At 40.2% G+C, this 19,466-nt stretch overlaps 1 protein-coding gene across 6 annotated transcripts in view; it reads left to right on the forward strand.

Moving 5' to 3' along the window:
• The window catches only part of MYLK (myosin light chain kinase), a 228,691-nt gene that overhangs the window by 105,806 nt on the left and 103,419 nt on the right, over positions 1-19,466 (forward strand). For all 6 annotated transcript variants that reach the window (XM_064514692.1, XM_064514696.1, XM_026118420.2 and 3 more), the window contains 6 exons: positions 2,666-2,831; positions 5,720-5,756; positions 6,774-7,348; positions 9,826-10,029; positions 11,167-11,301; positions 17,702-17,854. In XM_064514692.1, the coding sequence (XP_064370762.1) occupies positions 2,666-2,831; positions 5,720-5,756; positions 6,774-7,348; positions 9,826-10,029; positions 11,167-11,301; positions 17,702-17,854 (1,270 nt within the window). The remainder of the gene's footprint in view (positions 1-2,665; positions 2,832-5,719; positions 5,757-6,773; positions 7,349-9,825; positions 10,030-11,166; positions 11,302-17,701; positions 17,855-19,466) is intronic.

The raw sequence follows: 19,466 nt of genomic DNA on the forward strand, positions 1-19,466 counted from the left end.
TTTTCTCTGAGCTTTTAATTTCTTCTGGTGTTTGTAGGTTTTCTGGTAAAAATCCCCCACAAAACTGTTTAAAGGGTAAGGGAATGCTTCCAAGTTACTGGCTGCCTTATTCCAGACTCATTCTTGTCTGTAACACAAGAATGTGAGGAGACACCTCAGAAAACGAGCAGCCTTATGCTGTGCAAGCAAACATGAGACGTCTCCTTCAGTTGGCGGCTCCATCCAGAGTCTGCTTCTCCCAGCAGCTGCTGTCTGTTCTCCTGGGACCACTGGCTCTCCAGGCAGTCTGCAATGCAGCTGCTCCACAGCTGCAACAGCCTGTTCCCAGTCCCACCAGATGGGCTCAGTTTCTCCAGCCATGCAAGTCAGTGCAAAACAGGATTTGTCATTCATTTCTCCTTGTTCAGGCCTGTGTGTTAAACAGCAAGTAGAGATTAGCAGTCCAGCAGCTTGAATCTATAGTTTGGTACTTCTTTATACGCATTTTTGCAGTTCGTTACAGGTTATATTGTTCATTTTCCAATAGATCGTCAGCTTCTATAATGCATCATTCTATGATCTTTCATTCGTTGTCTGATTAAATGAGCTAAATATGAGAAGTTTGTGTTATTAGCAGCTCCATGAGTTCTGTTCATGTCTGCATCCTTAAAAATCCTATCTGGATACTTGCAGATCTGCATATACTGCTGTGTAAAATAGTATAGGTGTGTTGTTCAGAGGTTCAGTAGCCCTGCCATTGGCAGCCTGCAGACACCCTGTCACGCTCTGGAACTTACCTTCAATTCATTGCTACAATGTGTTGGTTAATTTGTTTTGTTGGTGGTGATGGTGGCTTTTTTAGGCTTTTGTGATATTTTAGCCCATATTTTGAGCACCAAGAAGATTTTATGAAGCTTTCTTTCAGTAACTCATAAGCTCTGTGAAGTGCTAATGTGCTGTTGCCTCTTATCAGAGTTTTATTGGCAGGTTGTTGTTGCGAAGCATGTCTTTGCATACAGTATTCATAGGGGCTTGGCTCCACAGGTAATCATACATTCGCTTTGGATGGCTGCAAACAAGCTCAGGCCCAGGATCCTTCTGGCCATGACAGGATGGTGCTGCAGGGTCCTGCTGGGCAGCCTGGTATATGAGTTCTGCCTCAGCATCCTGAAAATAAGCTTATGTGGCTGCTGGACATCTGACTGTGGCAGAGCCAACACATGATCGCCATCCATAAGGGGCATGGGAATTTTAGAAACAATTAAAATTGCCATTTTCAGAACAAATGAATAAGCTCTTTATGTAAATGTCTGTCTGTTTATTATTTTCTTTCCCCTTTTCTTCTTTGCTAAGTCTCAAAGAACAGAAGCTGATCCTGTATTACCACAAAAACCCTGATGCAAATTAGCTTTTCTTTCAAGCAGGGTTTATAGCACCCAGGTAGTAGTAAATTGATAGAGCCTTCAGGAGCTACAGTGTCTGAAAATCAAATCCTTACTGAGCAGTGCCCTACAAATCCTGGAGAAAGCACAGCTCTCCCTACCTAAACTTAGGATAGGAAAAGCTGTGGTGCCTGCTAGCAGGGGTACCTGCTATCTTAATCTTAATCTTTAATGTCAGATGCTGAAGTAGAAGCACTAATTTGCTCACAAAGGAGCTGTTGATCTATTATTTCTTAGAATTTAAAGGCAAAAAATAGTTGTTCTGGTCATCTAATCTAATCCATGTAATAGAGAGCAGAGAATTACATGCATTTGTTCCTGCCTCAAAGCTTTTGTTTCATGTCCAGTGTAGCTCTTTGATAGAGACTTCTTAAGTGTTGGAAATGAAGGAGAAAGCATCAAATTTGCAAGTAAATTGTGTTAATCTTCCACACCTCATACTATACAAGTAGATATCCAACTTCAGGTTTTTTAATCATTGGATTGCATAATATCTTGGTGTGGTAGACTAAAGAGCCCTCTAGAAATAAACATCATTTTCCTTTTTAGATGCATTTAAATCTTGATGAAGGTTAGAGTCCCTTTGTGCCAGAATAAGAGTAGAGCCGAAGGTGTCTTTCTCCCCTCTCTGTGTTCTCTACTAGGGGCCTTTCTTGGGCATGAGGGCTCTGCTGGAGGATGCTGTAACGCAGACCCACCTTCAGCTGGTCTCCAGCAAGGAGCAGTGGTGCTCTTAATGTCCTGCCTAGCGCCTGATGCCACCCTTGTCTGGCCACTGCCGAGGTCCTCTTACGCGTTTTTTTCCCTAAGTGAAAAAGGTCCTAAAGTGAAACAGCATAAAGGAGCTATTGAGGGATGAAGAACTACTCTCCAAGTTGAAAGCTGTTACTTAAAAATGTGATGTTTGACTTTATGGAAAGAACATGAGCGGAAAACTGATTTGAGCCCACCTGCAGTGAAAGAAAATTTTTCTAAGGATATGGACATACTAAATGGTGAAAAACCACAAGCAAACTGAGATGGGAGGAATGACAAAATGCAAGGAAAAGCAGTCTTTTGCAGATAGGAATTCTAGAACTTCTGGACACACGTTTTTGTTTATACTATCTGAGTAGTATTCATAGAAGGCATTTGGCAAAGAGATAGGAAGAAGGCATTTTGGCCTGATATTTGACCAAAAAATTGCTCTCTCCTCTCCTCCTAACAATAGCTGTCTGTCTAATGGTGTCTTGTGATATTTGCAGGGTGATACTCAGTTGCAGCAAAATGATCGTTTCAGCATGTTTGAGAAAACAGGCATCCAGTTCTTGGAAATCCAGAATGCTCAGCTGGTTGATGCAGGAATTTATACATGCACAGTGGTGAACAGTGCTGGGAAGGCATCTGTGTCTGCAGAGCTCACCGTTCAAGGTACAGCAAGGAAAGGTTAATGAGAAAGAGCATAAGTGAACTACAAACATTCCTTTAAAACATCTTTGGTTTTGTTCTCCTTATAAGCGTTCACTTTTTCCCAAGATCTTTCTGTCTCTTCATTAAATGATACTGTGATAGCTTGGAGCATACTACAGCTGAAAACAGTGTGTTGGTGCTATGGGAAACAACTGTCCAAATGCTTCTTTGTAACAACTTCCCTTAAAAACAACTTTTCACTTTTAACTATGGTTTTGACCTTCATATGTTTTGAACGTAGATTTTACTTTCAGCCAATTGAAACTTTGTCCTTATGTTTCTAATCATCAAATAATTTTCTATTTGTTGAGAACCAGCAGTGGATGCACATTTATCCCAGCTGCCATCTGGAGAGCAAAGTTGTATCTGCGTTCGTAGAACGAGGAAAATACAGTACAGGAGTGTAATTCAGGACTGTAAGAGAGAGAGAGAAGAGGAGCTTAATGAGATTAGAATTCAGGATTTTCAACCCCCAAGCCTGCCTCATTTCACTGTTGTTAAAGAAAATAAATACTTTTGTGTAAATATTTGGGATCTTCTATTCCATATATACATTACTATATGCAGTTCATTTTGCAGTTTGATGTTTCTTAGGGTGCCCTTTGCATCAGCCACAAAAGCATAAAGCCTTCAGCAACTGCACTAGAGAGGAATTTTGTTAGCCAGTGGGTAAGCAGTAGGCTCTTACGGTTGCTGGACCCCATTAGGTAAATACATGAACAGTTGCTGGTTTCAGCTGCAGGCACAAGATTGGTGGGTTACATATGCCCCCAGCAGTGAAAATTTGAGGCGAACTTTTTAAGTTCACAGCAACGCTGTTGCTTTGTAAGGTCAAGAATACAAATGACAATAGGATTTGCATTTGGGATTCTCAGAACTGCAACAGGCATTTACCACTTTACTTAAAGCTGCACTTTTTATCTGTGAGTGCCAATCTAATAAAGCCATTGCAGAAAGCTTCTACAGGTTGCCTATTCAACCAATGTATTATAGAAAGGGCCTTTTTGTCCATTGAGCCTTTTTATTAAACATGAAACTTGATCCTTGCTTGCCCTCCCTGAAGTGGTGAGCTTTCTGTTGTGTGTACAGCAGCCTTGAGAGATGATGCAGAACTGGGGTCACAAAGTCAGTTGTGGTATATGTTTACTTCAGATGCTGACCACATCTCTGAATAATGCACACATTCTTTCTTGGATTAGCACAGGTCAACCAGAAGAAAGTGGTGTCCAGACTGTCAGTGAACAGGGCATTCTCTGGCAGTGTACTTGACTAATCGGATGATTCCACTTACCTAACCACAATATCTAATTCTTTCATTATCAATTAGATCAGATAGTAGGAACTGCTGTAAAGTGCTAGCAGACAATCAAGTGGCTCAGAATTACTGTTTGTTTTTTTTTAAAAAAATAAAACCATGCAAGCTCATATGTGGATAACCTTGTTCCAAGAGTTTCATTTTTTTCCCCCAGGTTTCCGCACAATGGAAAGCAGCAAAGAAGGGGAAAATATTCTTTTAATTAACAGCATTGCATAGCATTGTTTTTGTGTACAAAACACTGTTTTGTGTACATTTTGTGTTTTGCTCAGTTTCCTTTTCTGCGTCCATTTTCAGCTTTAATTTTTATGTGAAAAATTTCTGTATTGAAGTGAGGTCAGTGAATTATTTCCCTCTCTCAGTGCAACCCTTCTTTATATGTTAGTAGTTTCTTTTGGTCACTGCAAATGGTAATGCAAGTTCAAGCACTTAGATGTGGATTTTTGCTTCAACCACAGCTGAAATCAGGGTATCATCTGTCACACCTTTTTGTCTTTTCCAAAACAAGGAAAGAGGCAAGGACTGCGAAAGCGTATTTTATGGAGTATTTGATGATGATTTCCTGCAAAATCATTATTATAAGCCTTTCTGCTGGAATTTCTAGTCCCACAGCTAACAGCAGAATGGATGCAACTTTGATCTGACCAGGAGAAAACATGCTACATCTTGCAGTGGTGACCAGGGCGAAATGAAGAGATATGGCTGGGACTACATCTGGAGAAGTGTTTCTCTCCCTCCCAACTATTAATTAACCGATGCTGTCCTTAGGAATTGGTACAGGGAGGCAAATACCATCTTGGTTTGGGAGAATACGTGGAAGCTTACATCCATATGAACTCAGAGGCTGGTGCAGGCAAAATGTGCACTCACTTACATCAGTGCAGCTGATGATGGCAATCTGGCAAGCCATATAACTTAGCCATGTTCCCAGATTTTGTGGTTTTGTTGCAAAGCAAAAAATGTTGTATGTTATTTTTTGTGTTATTTCTGTTGAACATGATAATCCTTAGTACCCAGGAAATGACTCAGTAAAAGTTTACAGGTGGGCTTAGGTTTGTGGGGGAAGGGGGTTATTACTATTATTTTGATTTTGTATTTTATCTGGAGCACAGCTTCAATTGCACTGTGGGCATGCTCAGGAGTAGTACTGCTGATTTGTCTTTCTCCCACTTCGCATACTCTGTGGAGTTCCCATGAGATTTAATGAGCTGCTTCTGAGGTGGAATCTCTTCCTGACTTTTCTCTCCCAGCACGAGCCTTTCAGACTGACAGATCATTACTTCTCAAGGGGCTTTATATCTTGCTAGATCCAGCAATGTCTCAAAATGGACTAAGACTCCTTTGTGTCTCAGCTGAGCAGTTTGCTGTTGTCCATATCAAATTCCAAATGTGGTGATAGTCACTCTTGACTTCAATGCATAGGAAGTATGAAGTGTGAAGGTTCTTAAGTATATTCTTTGCTTACAACATATGAAATTTATGGGATGTACATAGTATATGTTACAGTTACCTGTTTTGTTTTCCTTTTTTCCAGGTCCAGATAAGACTGACACATACGCTCAGTCATTGTGGTATGTTTTTCCTGGGATACTTTTTCAGTATATTTAAGTATAGTGTACTAATGTTGACATTTACTGCATGAACCTTCCTCACAAAGTGATAAATTGTTTTGGGTCAGTCTGTATGTGGAAGTTAGAAAATTTTTATTTGGAATGAGATTATCTCATAGTGCCAACTTCAGATGTCCTTGTTGTTTCCTATTAAATAATTGGTGGAACTAGTGACAACACTGTGAAGTACAGAAAGTGCAGGTCTGATATAGGAAAGCATAGTTTAGATGTCTTTATGCCCACTGCTTCTGAGTAGCCAATTAGCTATAGAATCTGCACAAGAACTGTGTGAGGAGAAATTATACTCTGGACTAGTCAAGCCCATTCCTTTTTGGAGACCTGCATTCACCATGTCAATACTGAGGTTGTTCTCTGCTCTCATACACAAATGTGGTATGTCCAGGGTCTTTACTGTTGCCTGAAAATAGACTACTAAAGTATGGATACAGTAATAAGAAAAAATAGATATTGTAGGACTTAGCACATTTATTAAATTTAAATGACTATGATTTTTAAAAATCATTTTGGCTTTTCTTCATGGATAGAAAATGCAGAAATGAAATGTTCTAACATGTCTGTGTAAGATACTTTCATGAAGGCCAGTTGCTTTAGAGCCTTCAGGATGCTTAATCTGCACCAGCATGCCCTGGATGGGATTTCAGAAGTACATGTTTAGATTGTCCTAACTCCATTTCCATTGCAAAGTTGATCTCAAAATGCTGTGCCTATTCTGTTATTAACATTTGTGTGATTTATAGGAACATACTTTAAAATAAGGTTGATGTGAATGCAACTGTGCTGCCCTACAGCCAGAAATCCGCATGTACTGGGTTCACCAGATTAGTTCTGCCTCTTCCATAATTTACTCATAATAGCTCACCTTCCTGCTAAGGGCTTGGACATTTGTATCATTGCTGATAATAATGATTAGTCTTTATTACAGTGTCATATATCTGTAAACTTATCATTTTCCTTCAGCATACCATCAAAACCAACAACGCTTCCTGCTAAAGCTGCTGAAAATTCAGAATTCAAACAAGTAACTAGCAATGGGATTGCTAAAGAGTTGAAATCCAGCAGCGCTGATATGATTGAAACCAAAGACAGAGTGTCAGCAAAGAAAGAGACCTTCTACATCTCCTCCAAAGAAGTCAAAGACAGTAAGGAAGGGCAGCACCAAGAAGCCAGTGTGATGTCTCCTCAAGAACCTAAAGGGGGAACAAGGGGATCTCAGGTCATGCAGAAAACTTCAAGCACCATCACACTGCAAGCCATTAAACTGCAACCTGAACCAAAGGCAGAACCCCAGACCACCTCTCTAAGACCAGGCGAAGACAGGAAAAGGTCTGTGCATCCCGTGATGACAGCTCAAAAAACCCCTCTTCTGACACAGCAAGTCAGTCCAAGGAGCAGAGAAGCGGAAAACAGAGCTGGAGCCTGGAAAGCTGTAACAGAGGAGAAGAGGGAGCCTCAGGGAATTCCTCCTCAGTTTGAGAGCTGTCCACAGAACCTGGAAGCATCTGAAGGACAGGAGATTAAATTCAAGAGCAAAGGTAAAAGGGTGAAAGTTCTCAGAGCCCTGGGGTTAGCTGAGTTCCCTTTCTGTGCATGGAAATGGGGAAGCTCTTCCTTCTTCACTGCAAGTTTCCTTCTTCCTAAAACATTTTGGAAATAGATGCAGAATCTCATGCTTTTTCCATGATACTCTACTCTGCGCAATTTTCAGACCATTCCACACCGCAGTGTCCATCCCCTCTTGCAGCTGGGTTTCCCTCAGATGTAGTCAATGCCTCTCTTTCTAGAAGGCTGTTTTAGGACCTCTTATATGAGGGTACAAGAGAGAAACTTAATTGTACCCTTTCCAGAACTGTAACTAATTATATTCCTCTTGATCCAAAGAAATGATCAACTAAGAAACTGTAATCAGTCACTGCATTTCCCTTGGGTCATCTACTGTTACCCTTATGTTTGGTCAATCCAATGTTGATCTGAGTGCTTCTAACAGTTTAAATGAAAAAGTCAGAATTAAAAGGGTGGTTCAGAGTTTGCTGTTCAGAATTTGACCTTGTTTTAACCTCTCAAAAGAGTAATGAGGTTACTCAATTGCTCTCAAAAGAGTAATGCATTTTGCTGGTAACCTTGAATCCAGGGAGTAGATTTGGAACACTTCACTTTGTTTATTACAATTTTAGTAAAAATAATTTTGAAGCATTTCTATGCTTTTTTAAAATAACATTTGCACTTCGAATTGTTCCCACAAATGAGGGAGAAATTGTTTTTTATGTCTGTGGAGAAAAAAATTCACAAGAAAACTTTTCTCAGTGGTTCTTGCCCCATGAGGAAAGAATACATACAATTTACATCACAACCCCAGAGAGTACAGAAGGGGAAGTATTCCGAAGACTCTGGCACCTTTTGAATAGTTTATTTTTCAAATAGGGTAGTACTAAGAACTTCTCCCTCACTTTCCATCAGAGCATCTAAAAAATATTGCAAAGTTTAACTAATTCATAGTTCTTTTTGGTAGGGAAATTTACTTCCTGTTCTGCAGAAATCAAGGCTATTATTCAGTGCTTACTGAAGTCAATGAATGTCTCTTCGTTTGGCTTCAGATCCAAAGCTCAGGCTCTTAAGTTGCTTGGGGAAAGTCGTGCATGGTATCTGTAGGGAAGCTCCAGTGAAATCTCCCTGACTCCCTTTAATAACCAGTTAGTCTGGTCCAAGAAACTCTCTTCCCTGAGAATCCTCCCAGAAGGTGTCCAGGCTTGTCTTCAAGCACCTTTGCTTCCTGGTTGCAATGGAAATGGAAATGCTGTAACACCCATAAGAAGACCTCTACTTCTAGGTTCTTTGATGCTTCAGGACTTCATTTTTTTCAAACTTTCAGAGGATCTCCTGCCTCCACTTTTTTTCACTAACTGTCTGTGGATTCCAGCAGTGTGTTGTTTCTCTGCTGGCCAGGGAAGAGAGTCTTTTTTGTGATGATAACTTCCAGTCTCTTCTGGAGAAAATTCACAGAGAAAGGGCATTTCCTGCTTTCTGATGTATCCAGTGGAAATTCCCCTTTTTTTCCCCATTTGTGGCTGTAATGGTAACCTGCCCCCTTCCAAATTTTTTTATGGATTTGGAGAATCTTGTGCTGGATCTAGGGGCTTGGTTTTTTTCCTTTTTTTTTTTCCCCCTTCCTAAAGCGAAGGAATTAGAAGGAATTTCTCTTTTTCCAGTTTCTGGTCTGAAGCTCTGTAAGATCACTTCTGTCAGGCAGGATACTGCTGCTACCTAAGGGTTCCTCTTCTTGATATGTCATTCCTCCAACATTGTATTTTCTCTGTTCAAAAGGGCCTCTTCCAGTACGTCATACGTCTTTGTTGCTGCTTTTCCTGCCATCTTGTACTGTCTGTACCCTCCTCCAGGCTGAGGTGCTCTTGCTGTGAGCAAAATGGGTAAAGTTGAGAATGAGTATCAGCAAAGTGGAAGCTTCAGAGAGCCCTGCTTGCTGAAGACAAGAGAGGCATGGGGTTAGTGATTCTGGCACCCTTTCATCTCCTCTTACACGTGGCAGCTAAAGCCCCACGAAGCCCAGCTGTCCCTCGGTACCACCAGAAGCCCATCTTGTTTTCCAGAGCTCTGGCACAGGCAAAGCAGGCAGTGAAGCCATGGCTGTTTTGTTTCCACTCCCTGGCAGTTTACTGTCCTAGGAAGCTGCCTACTTTGCCTACTCCTGAACCCTAGTCTGGAAAAAAACAGAATGAACAGCTACAATAACTGTTTCTGCTGCAGATACCATGGATTGCAAAGTGCTGGGGGCTTTTCAAGCTGCCTAATATTTATTATTTTAAAAGCTGAACTGGGTGAGCAGTTTCGGAAAATCAGAAATATCAAACTGTCTTTTCAAAGACAGTTACGTGTATTACTCATTAAAGTTTATATAATTATGTATGTGTAAAGTATACATAGTTTGCACCAAAGCAAATGGAATTACAGTGAGGGGAATACCTGCTTATAAAAATTCAAATACCTGATTGTCTAGTTTCAGGGAAACCGAAACCAGATGTGGAGTGGTTCAAAGAGGGTGTACCTATTAAACCTGGAGAAGGAGTCCAAATATATGAAGAAGATGGAATTCATTGCTTGCTGTTAAAGAAAGCTGGTTTGGGGGACAGTGGATCATATAGTTGTGTAGCTTTCAACCCCAAAGGCCAGACTTCCACCAGCTGGTTGCTAACTGTCAAAAGTAAGTAAGCCATGTTGAGCTCATCTGCACTTTGAAAACTGTGGCTGGGCTTTTCTAAGCTGTCGAAGGGTGGTGACTGCAAAATTAGTGTTAAAACTTCTCAATGCAGATTAATTCTGATTCCTACCTCTGGTGTAGGAAAGCTGGCAAGCCACTTTCTTCATCAGTGCCAGTTTCTGCTCCTACCTGTTGCTGTTTGCTTAGCATCTCACCATGTTTTGTACATAGGGAAGACCTGTTCTCTCTTGGAGTTTTCTATAAACGATTGTATTAATACAGGTTGCCAAAGGGTTTTTGTTTGTTTGTTTTATTTTGCATGTAGTTCTCCTGGAGTTGCTTAGCACTTCTATAGGACACTGCATATCTGAAATGTTTTGCAAGCACAAACCAGTCCTGTGCAATGAAGCGAATTTGAAAAGAGAAGGAATGAGAATTGCATGCTGCCAAATTCAAGTACAACTCTCAGGGACAAATTGTTTTGAGCTTGAAAGCACTGTGTTACTGGTCTGGTCGAAAGATCTGTTGGACACTTAGCAAATCCTCTCCTGAATTCTAATCTTTCACCTGGTTTTAGGTTTTGTCCTGGAACTATGATCATGTTTATGCAACATTTCTCTGTTTGCTGGGTCTGAGGTTAAACCAGGATGCCCAAGATACTTTTGCAGCACACTTTTGGGCTCCTGAGAGATCTGTAAACAGCTTCCTCAATTTACCCGATATTCTACTGCCAGCCAGGGGAAATTTGAGAGAGGGAGACATAAGACAGACAAGAGGAGAGAATAATTATCCTTCCTTTTGCACTAAGCTCTCTGGTAATATGTTGCATTCCCTACTAGTGTTTGGTTGCAAATGGTGGATTTTGGCGTAGAAAACCACCACCTGAGACAAAGCTTGAAGGCAAGAAGTGCCTGCCTTGTAGATTATGGGAGAACAGCTTGTTTATGCCAGTCTGTCACTTGAAATGATTTTTCTTTCCCAATAAAACGTTTTATCATGGTTTTGATTTTTTGCTTGTTTGCATGGGACAAATTTGTTAGCCCAGCCATGTCATCTTACCACACCTAGAAAAAGTCGTTAAATAGTAAAGGTCATTTTGTCAATCTGGATAAAGGAACTGTTTTCCTTTTGGTTTTAAAGGGCCTAAAGTTGAAGAGGTTGCTCCATGTTTTTCCAGTGTCTTGAAAGGATGCACCGTGAGTGAAGGGCAAGACTTTGTGCTGCAGTGCTGTGTAGGAGGTGTACCTGTGCCTCAGATCACATGGCTTCTCAATGGTAAGGAACTCCCTTGTCTGCAGAAGTATAGGTACATACCCACTTTTGTCCACAGTCTCAAATGCTACTCTGATCAATACACAGTAAAGCTGTGAATATTGCACCAAGTACTCTAACTCACCATAATATAATATCTGCTAGGATATTTGAAGAAAATCTTTTTTTTGTGTGCCATATGCAGGAAGAATGTTTCCCTTCAGTGGTTTTCTGTCTTACTGCAGTTTTCCAGTGTGTCCAGCAGAGGGACTCTGATGACAAGTTTGTATGCAGATGGTGTTTCTTGGGTTTTGTTAAACAGTTTTTCATCACAGTGGAGCGAAGTCTGTGTTGCTACTGTATGCCGAATACTGTGCAATACCACTCCTTTGCTACTAGCCTCTGCTCTGAGAGTAATGGGTAGGCATCATGGTGCTACAGGAAAGATAATTTTTAAGAAAAATAAGTACAGTATCACTCTTTAAGTTTGGAAAGAATTCTGTGCCTGGTTCCACTCTTCAGTCAGCTGGGTAGGTCACAATTGTTTTTAGGTGCTACATGCCCAAGATCTAGTAAGGCAGAACACTCAGGCAGGGCCATATGCTTCTGGACCTGCTGCAGACCTGGACCTATTGTGATTAACCCCCAGGCATTTTATCCATTTATGTTGCTTTGGTCTCTTCTTTCTCTGTGGATTCTTGGACTGCTTATTTTTTTTCTTCACAAATCATACACATTTCTCCAATGAGAAGGAAATCAAAGTGTACACAGAGCAGCAATATATATTGCTCTTAGTATACAAGTGTTTTTCTTTCTTACGGGATATAATTAAGAATGAAAAAGATCCACAAACATCTAAATTTCAGTTGCCTTTTCATCTTTCCCTTTTTTCTCTGAGCGTCTCAGTTATCAGAGACAATGAAACCAGAATGGTGTTTTCACTTTCTGCTTAATATCACAGTTTTTCAGGTTACTTCTCTACTGGAAAGATGTTCCTTGAGATTTCAACACTGCACAGGAATGTTTGTCCAAATCTGTCTAAAAAAAGATAAGCAAGTAAAACATTCTTTACTTTTATCAGGGTCTATAATCTTCTGTCCTGCCCTGATTAAACAAATGAACATGAAAGTTTCCTTAACAGTCCCCTCTTACTATTGGAGTTGGGCCCAAACATCAGTGTTTTGCTTAGAATCCAAATGATCTTGGAGATCCAGGGACTGGGCACACTTGGACTAAAGGCTCTTTCCATTCAGACCATATCTATTAAACACTAGACAGATTTATTCAGCTTAATCTTTGATCAGGTCTGTTACTTCTGAAGTGCAGTTGATTTTTTGCAGGCTCTCCCAAGCTATCTGTCTTCGTGTGTGTGCGTGATTTAAAGACAAAGAATGGCATACTTTGCCATCAAGCTGTTTCCTCCAAGATTGTTTTAAAATGAATTATTTGCACATGATCTCTGTTTTTCTTAAGCCATTCAGAGAAAATGGGATAACTCAGAAAGGTGGCAGGGCAAATGAACTATGACCTTGAGATTGGTATGTTCCCACACCCTGGCCTGTTCCCCTTCCCAATAGCTCCATGTCTGGAATAGAAATGGCAGTGCTTTGTATACAGCATGAAACACTTGTGAATAAAGCTCTGACCCTCTCCCATTGGAAATCATTTGCTTCTCTCTCTGAGGGCTACAATTCAGTTTGCTCTTTGCAGGCTGGAATAGAAGCACTGTTTTGCTACACAGCAATCGCATCTCGCAGCACAGAAACAGCAACTCCTACCCATCGGGTCAGCCATTTCTGCTTTGTGCTCCAAAGGTACCCCATGCTCAGAAGCGGTTCCCTTAGTCATTCGATGTAGTTATACCCAGTTGCCTTCCACCACATAGAGAGCATCCTCATGTCTCAAATGACTTCTGGTTTTCAAATGAAGTATAGTTGCCTCTGTGTTACACCTAGGCACAGTGTCTCCATGGATATAATCATGTTTTGCTTTGCTAACTGGGAAACCAGTGTCTCCTGGAAAATGCAACCTAGAGATCCATAAATGACAGGTTTCTGTAAGCCTCTAGTGTGCACTGTTCCCTCTTTGTCATTCTTCGTACGTTTGTTCTGAGTTAACCTTTCTCCTGTTCTTACTAATCTTGTCTGAGTCTGGCCCTGTGCCTTTTCAGGTACAGCCATATCCTTATAGTCCAAGCTATAATTGCAATTGTATCAATATCACAAGCAGGAGTAAGCAATTTTTCAGGTAGCTGGATTTCAAATCATTTAGGATTCTGCAGGTGAAAGCCAGTGCGTTGACTCTGCTCATAAATCAAAAGGCAGTGATGATTTTGAGCAACAGAAGCACAGGAAGCTATCACAATAAAAAAAATCAGGGATATCATATATTATTCTAAAGACATAAACACATTACTTTCATCCCAGACTCCTAGAACATACTACTATATTTCAATGCTTCTCAGTCTTGCATCTGATTGTGATACATAACTGTTTATATACCATTTGGATACAAACTTGAATGGATTATAAACAGTCGTTTAATGCTGATAAATCCATGTACACTCCTATGGTCATAATTTTACTTAAGGATCAAGTTGGCTATTGTGATATCCATTTGAATGAAAACATTTCTTTCCTGTCTGCCAGCTAACTAGATACTATGCATTGCCATATTTCTGTCCATAACCAAATAAAGGATAAATGTGTATTTCTGGTCCTGAAATATCACTCCAGGCAGACATAACAATGCTCTTTGTGAAATGAAATGATGGAGTCTTTCATCAACTGGCCATGTGAAGAAAACAGTACATTCACAGTATATAATTTGAGTCAGGCAGATAAATTTTATTATAAAAAAGATGTGTTAGAATCTGCTGTCCATGTTTGGAATATAAAGCTTTTTAAGTTCACAACTAGTAGGCTGCTCCATAGAAAAAAACAATTTACTGATAGCAATTGCATTTTTGTTCACAGTATAGCACTTTTGCAGAACTCCATAGTAATAATATGTATATACAGGATAGGATGTATAAAGTTCACAAGAAAACGTCAAATTCAATTTGTCTTCAAAGTGTGACAGTGATAACAAACCAGAATTAATTTTTCAAAGGAATTAGTGAGAAAAATACATATATACTTGATGAAGTGATAAATATAAAGACCAAGTTACCAAATTACAAGAAACATGCGCAAAAGGCTGCTTTGAAACACAACAATGGGAAAAAAGCAGAACGGTCTTACTCTTATGCTTGCCAGCCCATGATACTGAACAGCCTGCATGTTGTCCGGTTTGCCTCCCACTATCTCTAAGGAATCAACAGCAGCTGAGACCTAAAAGACTTATAACAGCTTCTTGTACAATGGCACCTCTGGCATTTTTACCAGCTATGACTACATGCAAATTTAAAATGTTTTCCAAGCCATCGTATGAATTGACCTCTCTTTCAGGTGAACCAAGCCAAAAAATAGATGTATGCTGTGCATCATCTATAAATACTTCTTAGCACCTGTGAGGACAGGGAATTGGTTTCACATTCATACAGATTGCACAAATAAGAGCTACTTGATTGAACTTTGTTTTTTTCCAGCTCTTACTCTTCTCTGGAGCTTTGCCATCTTCAGTCCCTTTTTTGTATAGTTTTTCCTGTCCCATTTTAATGATTTGAATCTTTTTTTCCAACTTTAAAAAGACAGTTCTTCCATCTTGTTGCTCTCACTCTGAAAGTTTTCCAGAAACTGAAGCTTAAACACCTTTCTGTACCATACCATTATGGATAATATTCCTTTTTGCCACTGGGGCCACTTTTTATTGCTCCTGCTGTTTAAAGCTTCATCCTCTTTCTAGATGATAATAAGGTGGAATGATGCAATTCCTCACGCTCCAACTCTATTAACCTGTTTGCTAATCTCTGGCTTCCAGCTCTTTGTTTTAATTTTCTCTCTGAATTTTCACCAATTTACTAGCAAATTCCCTAGAAGTATAGTTCTTGTGTTTTAGTTCTGGCCTCAGCAAGGCTGTATAAAGAACTTTCTATTCATGCCATCTGTGACAATACTTGAGTATGTAACTCCAATTTACTTAAGCTTCTTTAAATGTTTTATTGGTAATTTCTGTTTAATGTGCAGGAATAAGGCCAGTATCACTGCATTTTAAATATCTTCCTGCAATCGAAGATGCCTTTTCACATTGCTGTCCTTTTTTTCTCCTAAGTTCAATTGAACCTCTTTCTTCTGAATTTAGAAAACAATACGTCCCTAACTTTAGCAGAAAAATTCTCTGAGAAGTGTTTTGTTTTAGGATAGCTTTCTGATCTGTCCAGAAAGCTTGTAATAAATGGACCAGGGGAAAATTTCCTTACTTCTGGCATAGCATGCCAGCAGTACGGTACTTTTTGTTATTGTTCCTGCTGCCAAGCTGTCACAGATATTTGACTGTTCTGCCTCTAGAGAAGGGAACATTTCACTACTGGGAGAGCTGTTTTTATTAGATCAAAATGTAGGTACAATGAACGTAATCTGGCTGTAGGTTATCCCTCTGCGCAGATCTATTTTTGTTTGGTTTGGGGGTCTGATAAAAAAGGGGAATAAGGAATAGTGCTAAAAATAAAAAATGAAAGTCCAGGTTTTGTTGGGACATGGAGGGAAAAAGTGGATGCCCAGCAAATTTTGATTTGAGGGCACGGTGAAGGAGACCACACTCTTGTTTTCTTCACATAGAACGCTTCCCCTATTCATTTGATTATTCATGATAGAAATAAAAAGACATTGTCCTTTTGTTCAACGATGCAGCTTTTATCTTGAATATGTAATTCTGACGTGTTATTACACGTGGCACTTCGGTGTCACATAGCTTCCATGTCAGAATCTCAGCCAGCATCCTTGTCAGGTTAGGTACTCCACAGTCAGACCAGGAAGGCAGTCCAGTACCCCATGCCCTCTACCAGAAAACTTTGTCTACTTGGGCTTCAGTTTTGTATGTACATATTTGAACTTAATGATATCCTGCATGCTAAAATAAAAATTGGACCTAATAGGCAGAACAGCCCATGCATGACAGAGTGAAAGGGAGCTCAAAGGAACCAGTAATAAGAACATGTGATCCGTGAAGAAGCTGGAGAGAGTTTATTCTGAAATTGGTGCCTCCTGGGCAGTTGATTAAATGTTTGCCCAAGTATTTTCATGTAGTCGAAAATCTGTTAACTTTCCAAACAGATGGCTTATAAAACCAGTAGGGGACCATGATCATCCAGCCAGGCATTTTATAGTGTATGTAACTATTGAATCACACTGATTTTAGCACATGTAAGTATTTCAGAATGAAACTTCATACGTAGATAGTGTGTAGATAGTAACTGCCTTCTGATTTTGCTAATGTTGGAAATCGTAGCTGAGAGAAAAATCTGTGGCATCATTTAATTTATCCTGCTGATAGTGCAGAGCTAGTTCTTAGAAACTGCAGTGCTTTTCTCTTAATCTTTTAAAATAATTCTGTCAAATCAATTTTGAGCTTTCGTTTTGACCATGATTTCCCCAGTGGATGATGTCTTTGCAAAATTTTTCTTCAATTTCACCCTCTTCTCTTAGATGAATCTAATTTCCCTTTCCAGCATGCTGTTTATATACGGATATCAGGCCCTCTTAAGCACTGCATACACTGGGAAAGCAACCAATGATGAGTCAGTAGTGGAAACTATTTAATATTAGGAAAACAGATTGCAGAAGCATTTCAGAAAGTAAGGCTGAGATTGATGACAGTTTCTGAAACAATAGCGAGGCAACTTTAACCAGTCCATGCAAACATTTAAGCATGTTCCATACCAGTTCAAGGAACCAGTTTTTTAAAATGAACTTCTTTAGTAGTCATGTTCTTTACCATAGACTAGACTGTAGCTGTCCGTGACCAGACTATACATACTATAGTGTGGACTGACTGCGTGTGTAAATCAGCCTCATAGTCTATCATAGACTGTCTGTCCTAGAATGTCATCCATTATAGAGGCCTTCAAATGTTTCTCCATACCCTGACAGGTTTTGCACATCTGGACAGTAATGTTGATGTCTAGTTTCCCACAAAGTATGAGATAGATGCAATGGCTGAGCAAACACACATGACATCTCTTATCCACTTGAAAGTGAATCTGTTCAGAATACAAAACCAAACCTTTCTCCTCTTACTATTAATCAAGGTAGCACCCAGTAAACCTAATGGTGAGATTTATCTGAGGACTGTTTTCTGCCTTGAACTTGGGATGTTGCTGTTTATAGTCACTAGAGAGCAGTGGCCGTGCACCAGAGAGCAGGATTTGGCTTTGGGCTCTGGTATACTGACTGGTGTTGAGCAGCTTGATTTTGCTGAAGTCAGGGAATGCTTTTGAAATCAGTGGTTGGTGTATTAAGATAGTTCTCTTCCTTTCTGTCTACAGACCAGCCAATCCAGTATGCCCACTGCACTTTTGAAGATGGAGTTGCAAAACTGACTGTCCAAGATGCCTTACCAGAAGATGACGGTATTTATACCTGTCTGGCTGAAAACAACACAGGACAGGCATCTTGCAGTGCTCAAGTCACAGTCAAAGGTGAATATCTCACCCTGTTGTAATTACTGCAATGATACCAACTTGTGATCTTAAAAATTCTTGGGTCCTTAGCAGAGGTGGTCATGAGTGGGTTCCATGGTTTGACTAAGCTGTTGTCAGCTGGCTTCCTTTTCTCGCCCTTGGAGGTGTGTGCAACTTAAATGCTTAGGGACTCTGAAATGTAAGGTAATATGCACGTTGTAGAAATACATGTTAATGCTCTGACCTTACCAAGAGTGGTTTATGTGGTACACAGCAGTAAGGCTAAGGTTTGGAAGTGGTACATCAGTGTGGGAAAGGACTGAAAGAAAGACGAGTGCAATATCACCAGTACCCATCAGGCAGAGAGTGAGTGTTATGGTGAGGAGGCAGCTGCTGCCCTTTTCTCTTGAAATGCTGGTCTCAGAGGAGACCAGTGCCAGGGACTGCAATTATGATAGCAAATGCCAGTGTTCTTGTTCTGCTACCATGAGCTATCAGAGGGAAAGACAGCTCTGAAGATATATGTGCCAGCTAATTGGCAGCAGTATATCTCCAAACGAGCAGAATTTTGGTAGTGAAAGTACCAGCAGAAGGCGGCCGACATGACTAACTGAGGTGATCTGTTTTCTCTGAAATCTGGGACCATCCTCTTTTCAAATATCAGCATGTTGATACCCTCATTGCAGGTCTGACATAGTTGCGTTTGTCCATGAATGGCATGGTTTTGTGCTAGGGTCTGAACAAACACAGTCTGAAGGCCAAAGATCATAATGAAGAGAAGAAATGATAAATTCCCCGTGGATAAATCAAACAGTAAGTTAGTATTGATCAGCATTATGGCCTTTATTCTTATGATTTCTCCCAGAGCTAGTGGTTTGGTTTTATGGCTGCAGATGACTAGATTCCCCCCGACCCCTGCCCTCTACAATCAAGCCAATATTTGGTATTTGTCACCTGGTCTTTTTCCCCAAGTTATGATAGTTTGCCACTGCCTGTCCCTTGCCAACAGACTGCTGAGTGACAGCTGTCAAGGGAACCATTCCATTTGTCCAGCACCTAATAATACCTGCCCCAAACTGGCACATGCAACTTGGTGAAAAACAAACCCTGATCCCTGACATCCCGAGATTCATCTTGGTTTGCACATATTCTGCAGTTGATGATTGTCAGCAGCACTGCAGTGATATGCCTGCCCCTTCTCTGTCTATATGAATCCACTTAAAACCCTAGACAAGCTTAAAAGGAAAACAAAGTAATTCTAGTAAACCTAGGTGTTAATTTCTTGATTACCAAAAAAAAAAAAAAAAAAAAAGGAGCATAAAGTAGGAAAACATGGATTTAAAATAAACCTAAAACTCATCTGTTCTCGAAGTTGTCATTTATGATTTCTCTGAAGGATTTCATCTGCATTAGCTCAGGAGCAATGAAAAGAGGTTCACCTCAAGGGAGCTATCTTTGACATGGGACCTTCTGATTTTTCACTCAGACACAGAAGCCAAAAAGACAGCCCCTCACTTACTAACCACTACTGAGTTATTTCAGGGTTGACACACTGCACTAACGTGGGAGCACTAGTGACCTAGCCTTTCCCTAGGCGTTTTGTGCTCCGCTGAGCTTTCAGGCTACATAG

The sequence above is a fragment of the Dromaius novaehollandiae genome, chromosome 7 (genome assembly GCF_036370855.1).
Source record: "Dromaius novaehollandiae isolate bDroNov1 chromosome 7, bDroNov1.hap1, whole genome shotgun sequence".
NCBI classification, from domain to species: Eukaryota; Metazoa; Chordata; class Aves; order Casuariiformes; family Dromaiidae; genus Dromaius; species Dromaius novaehollandiae.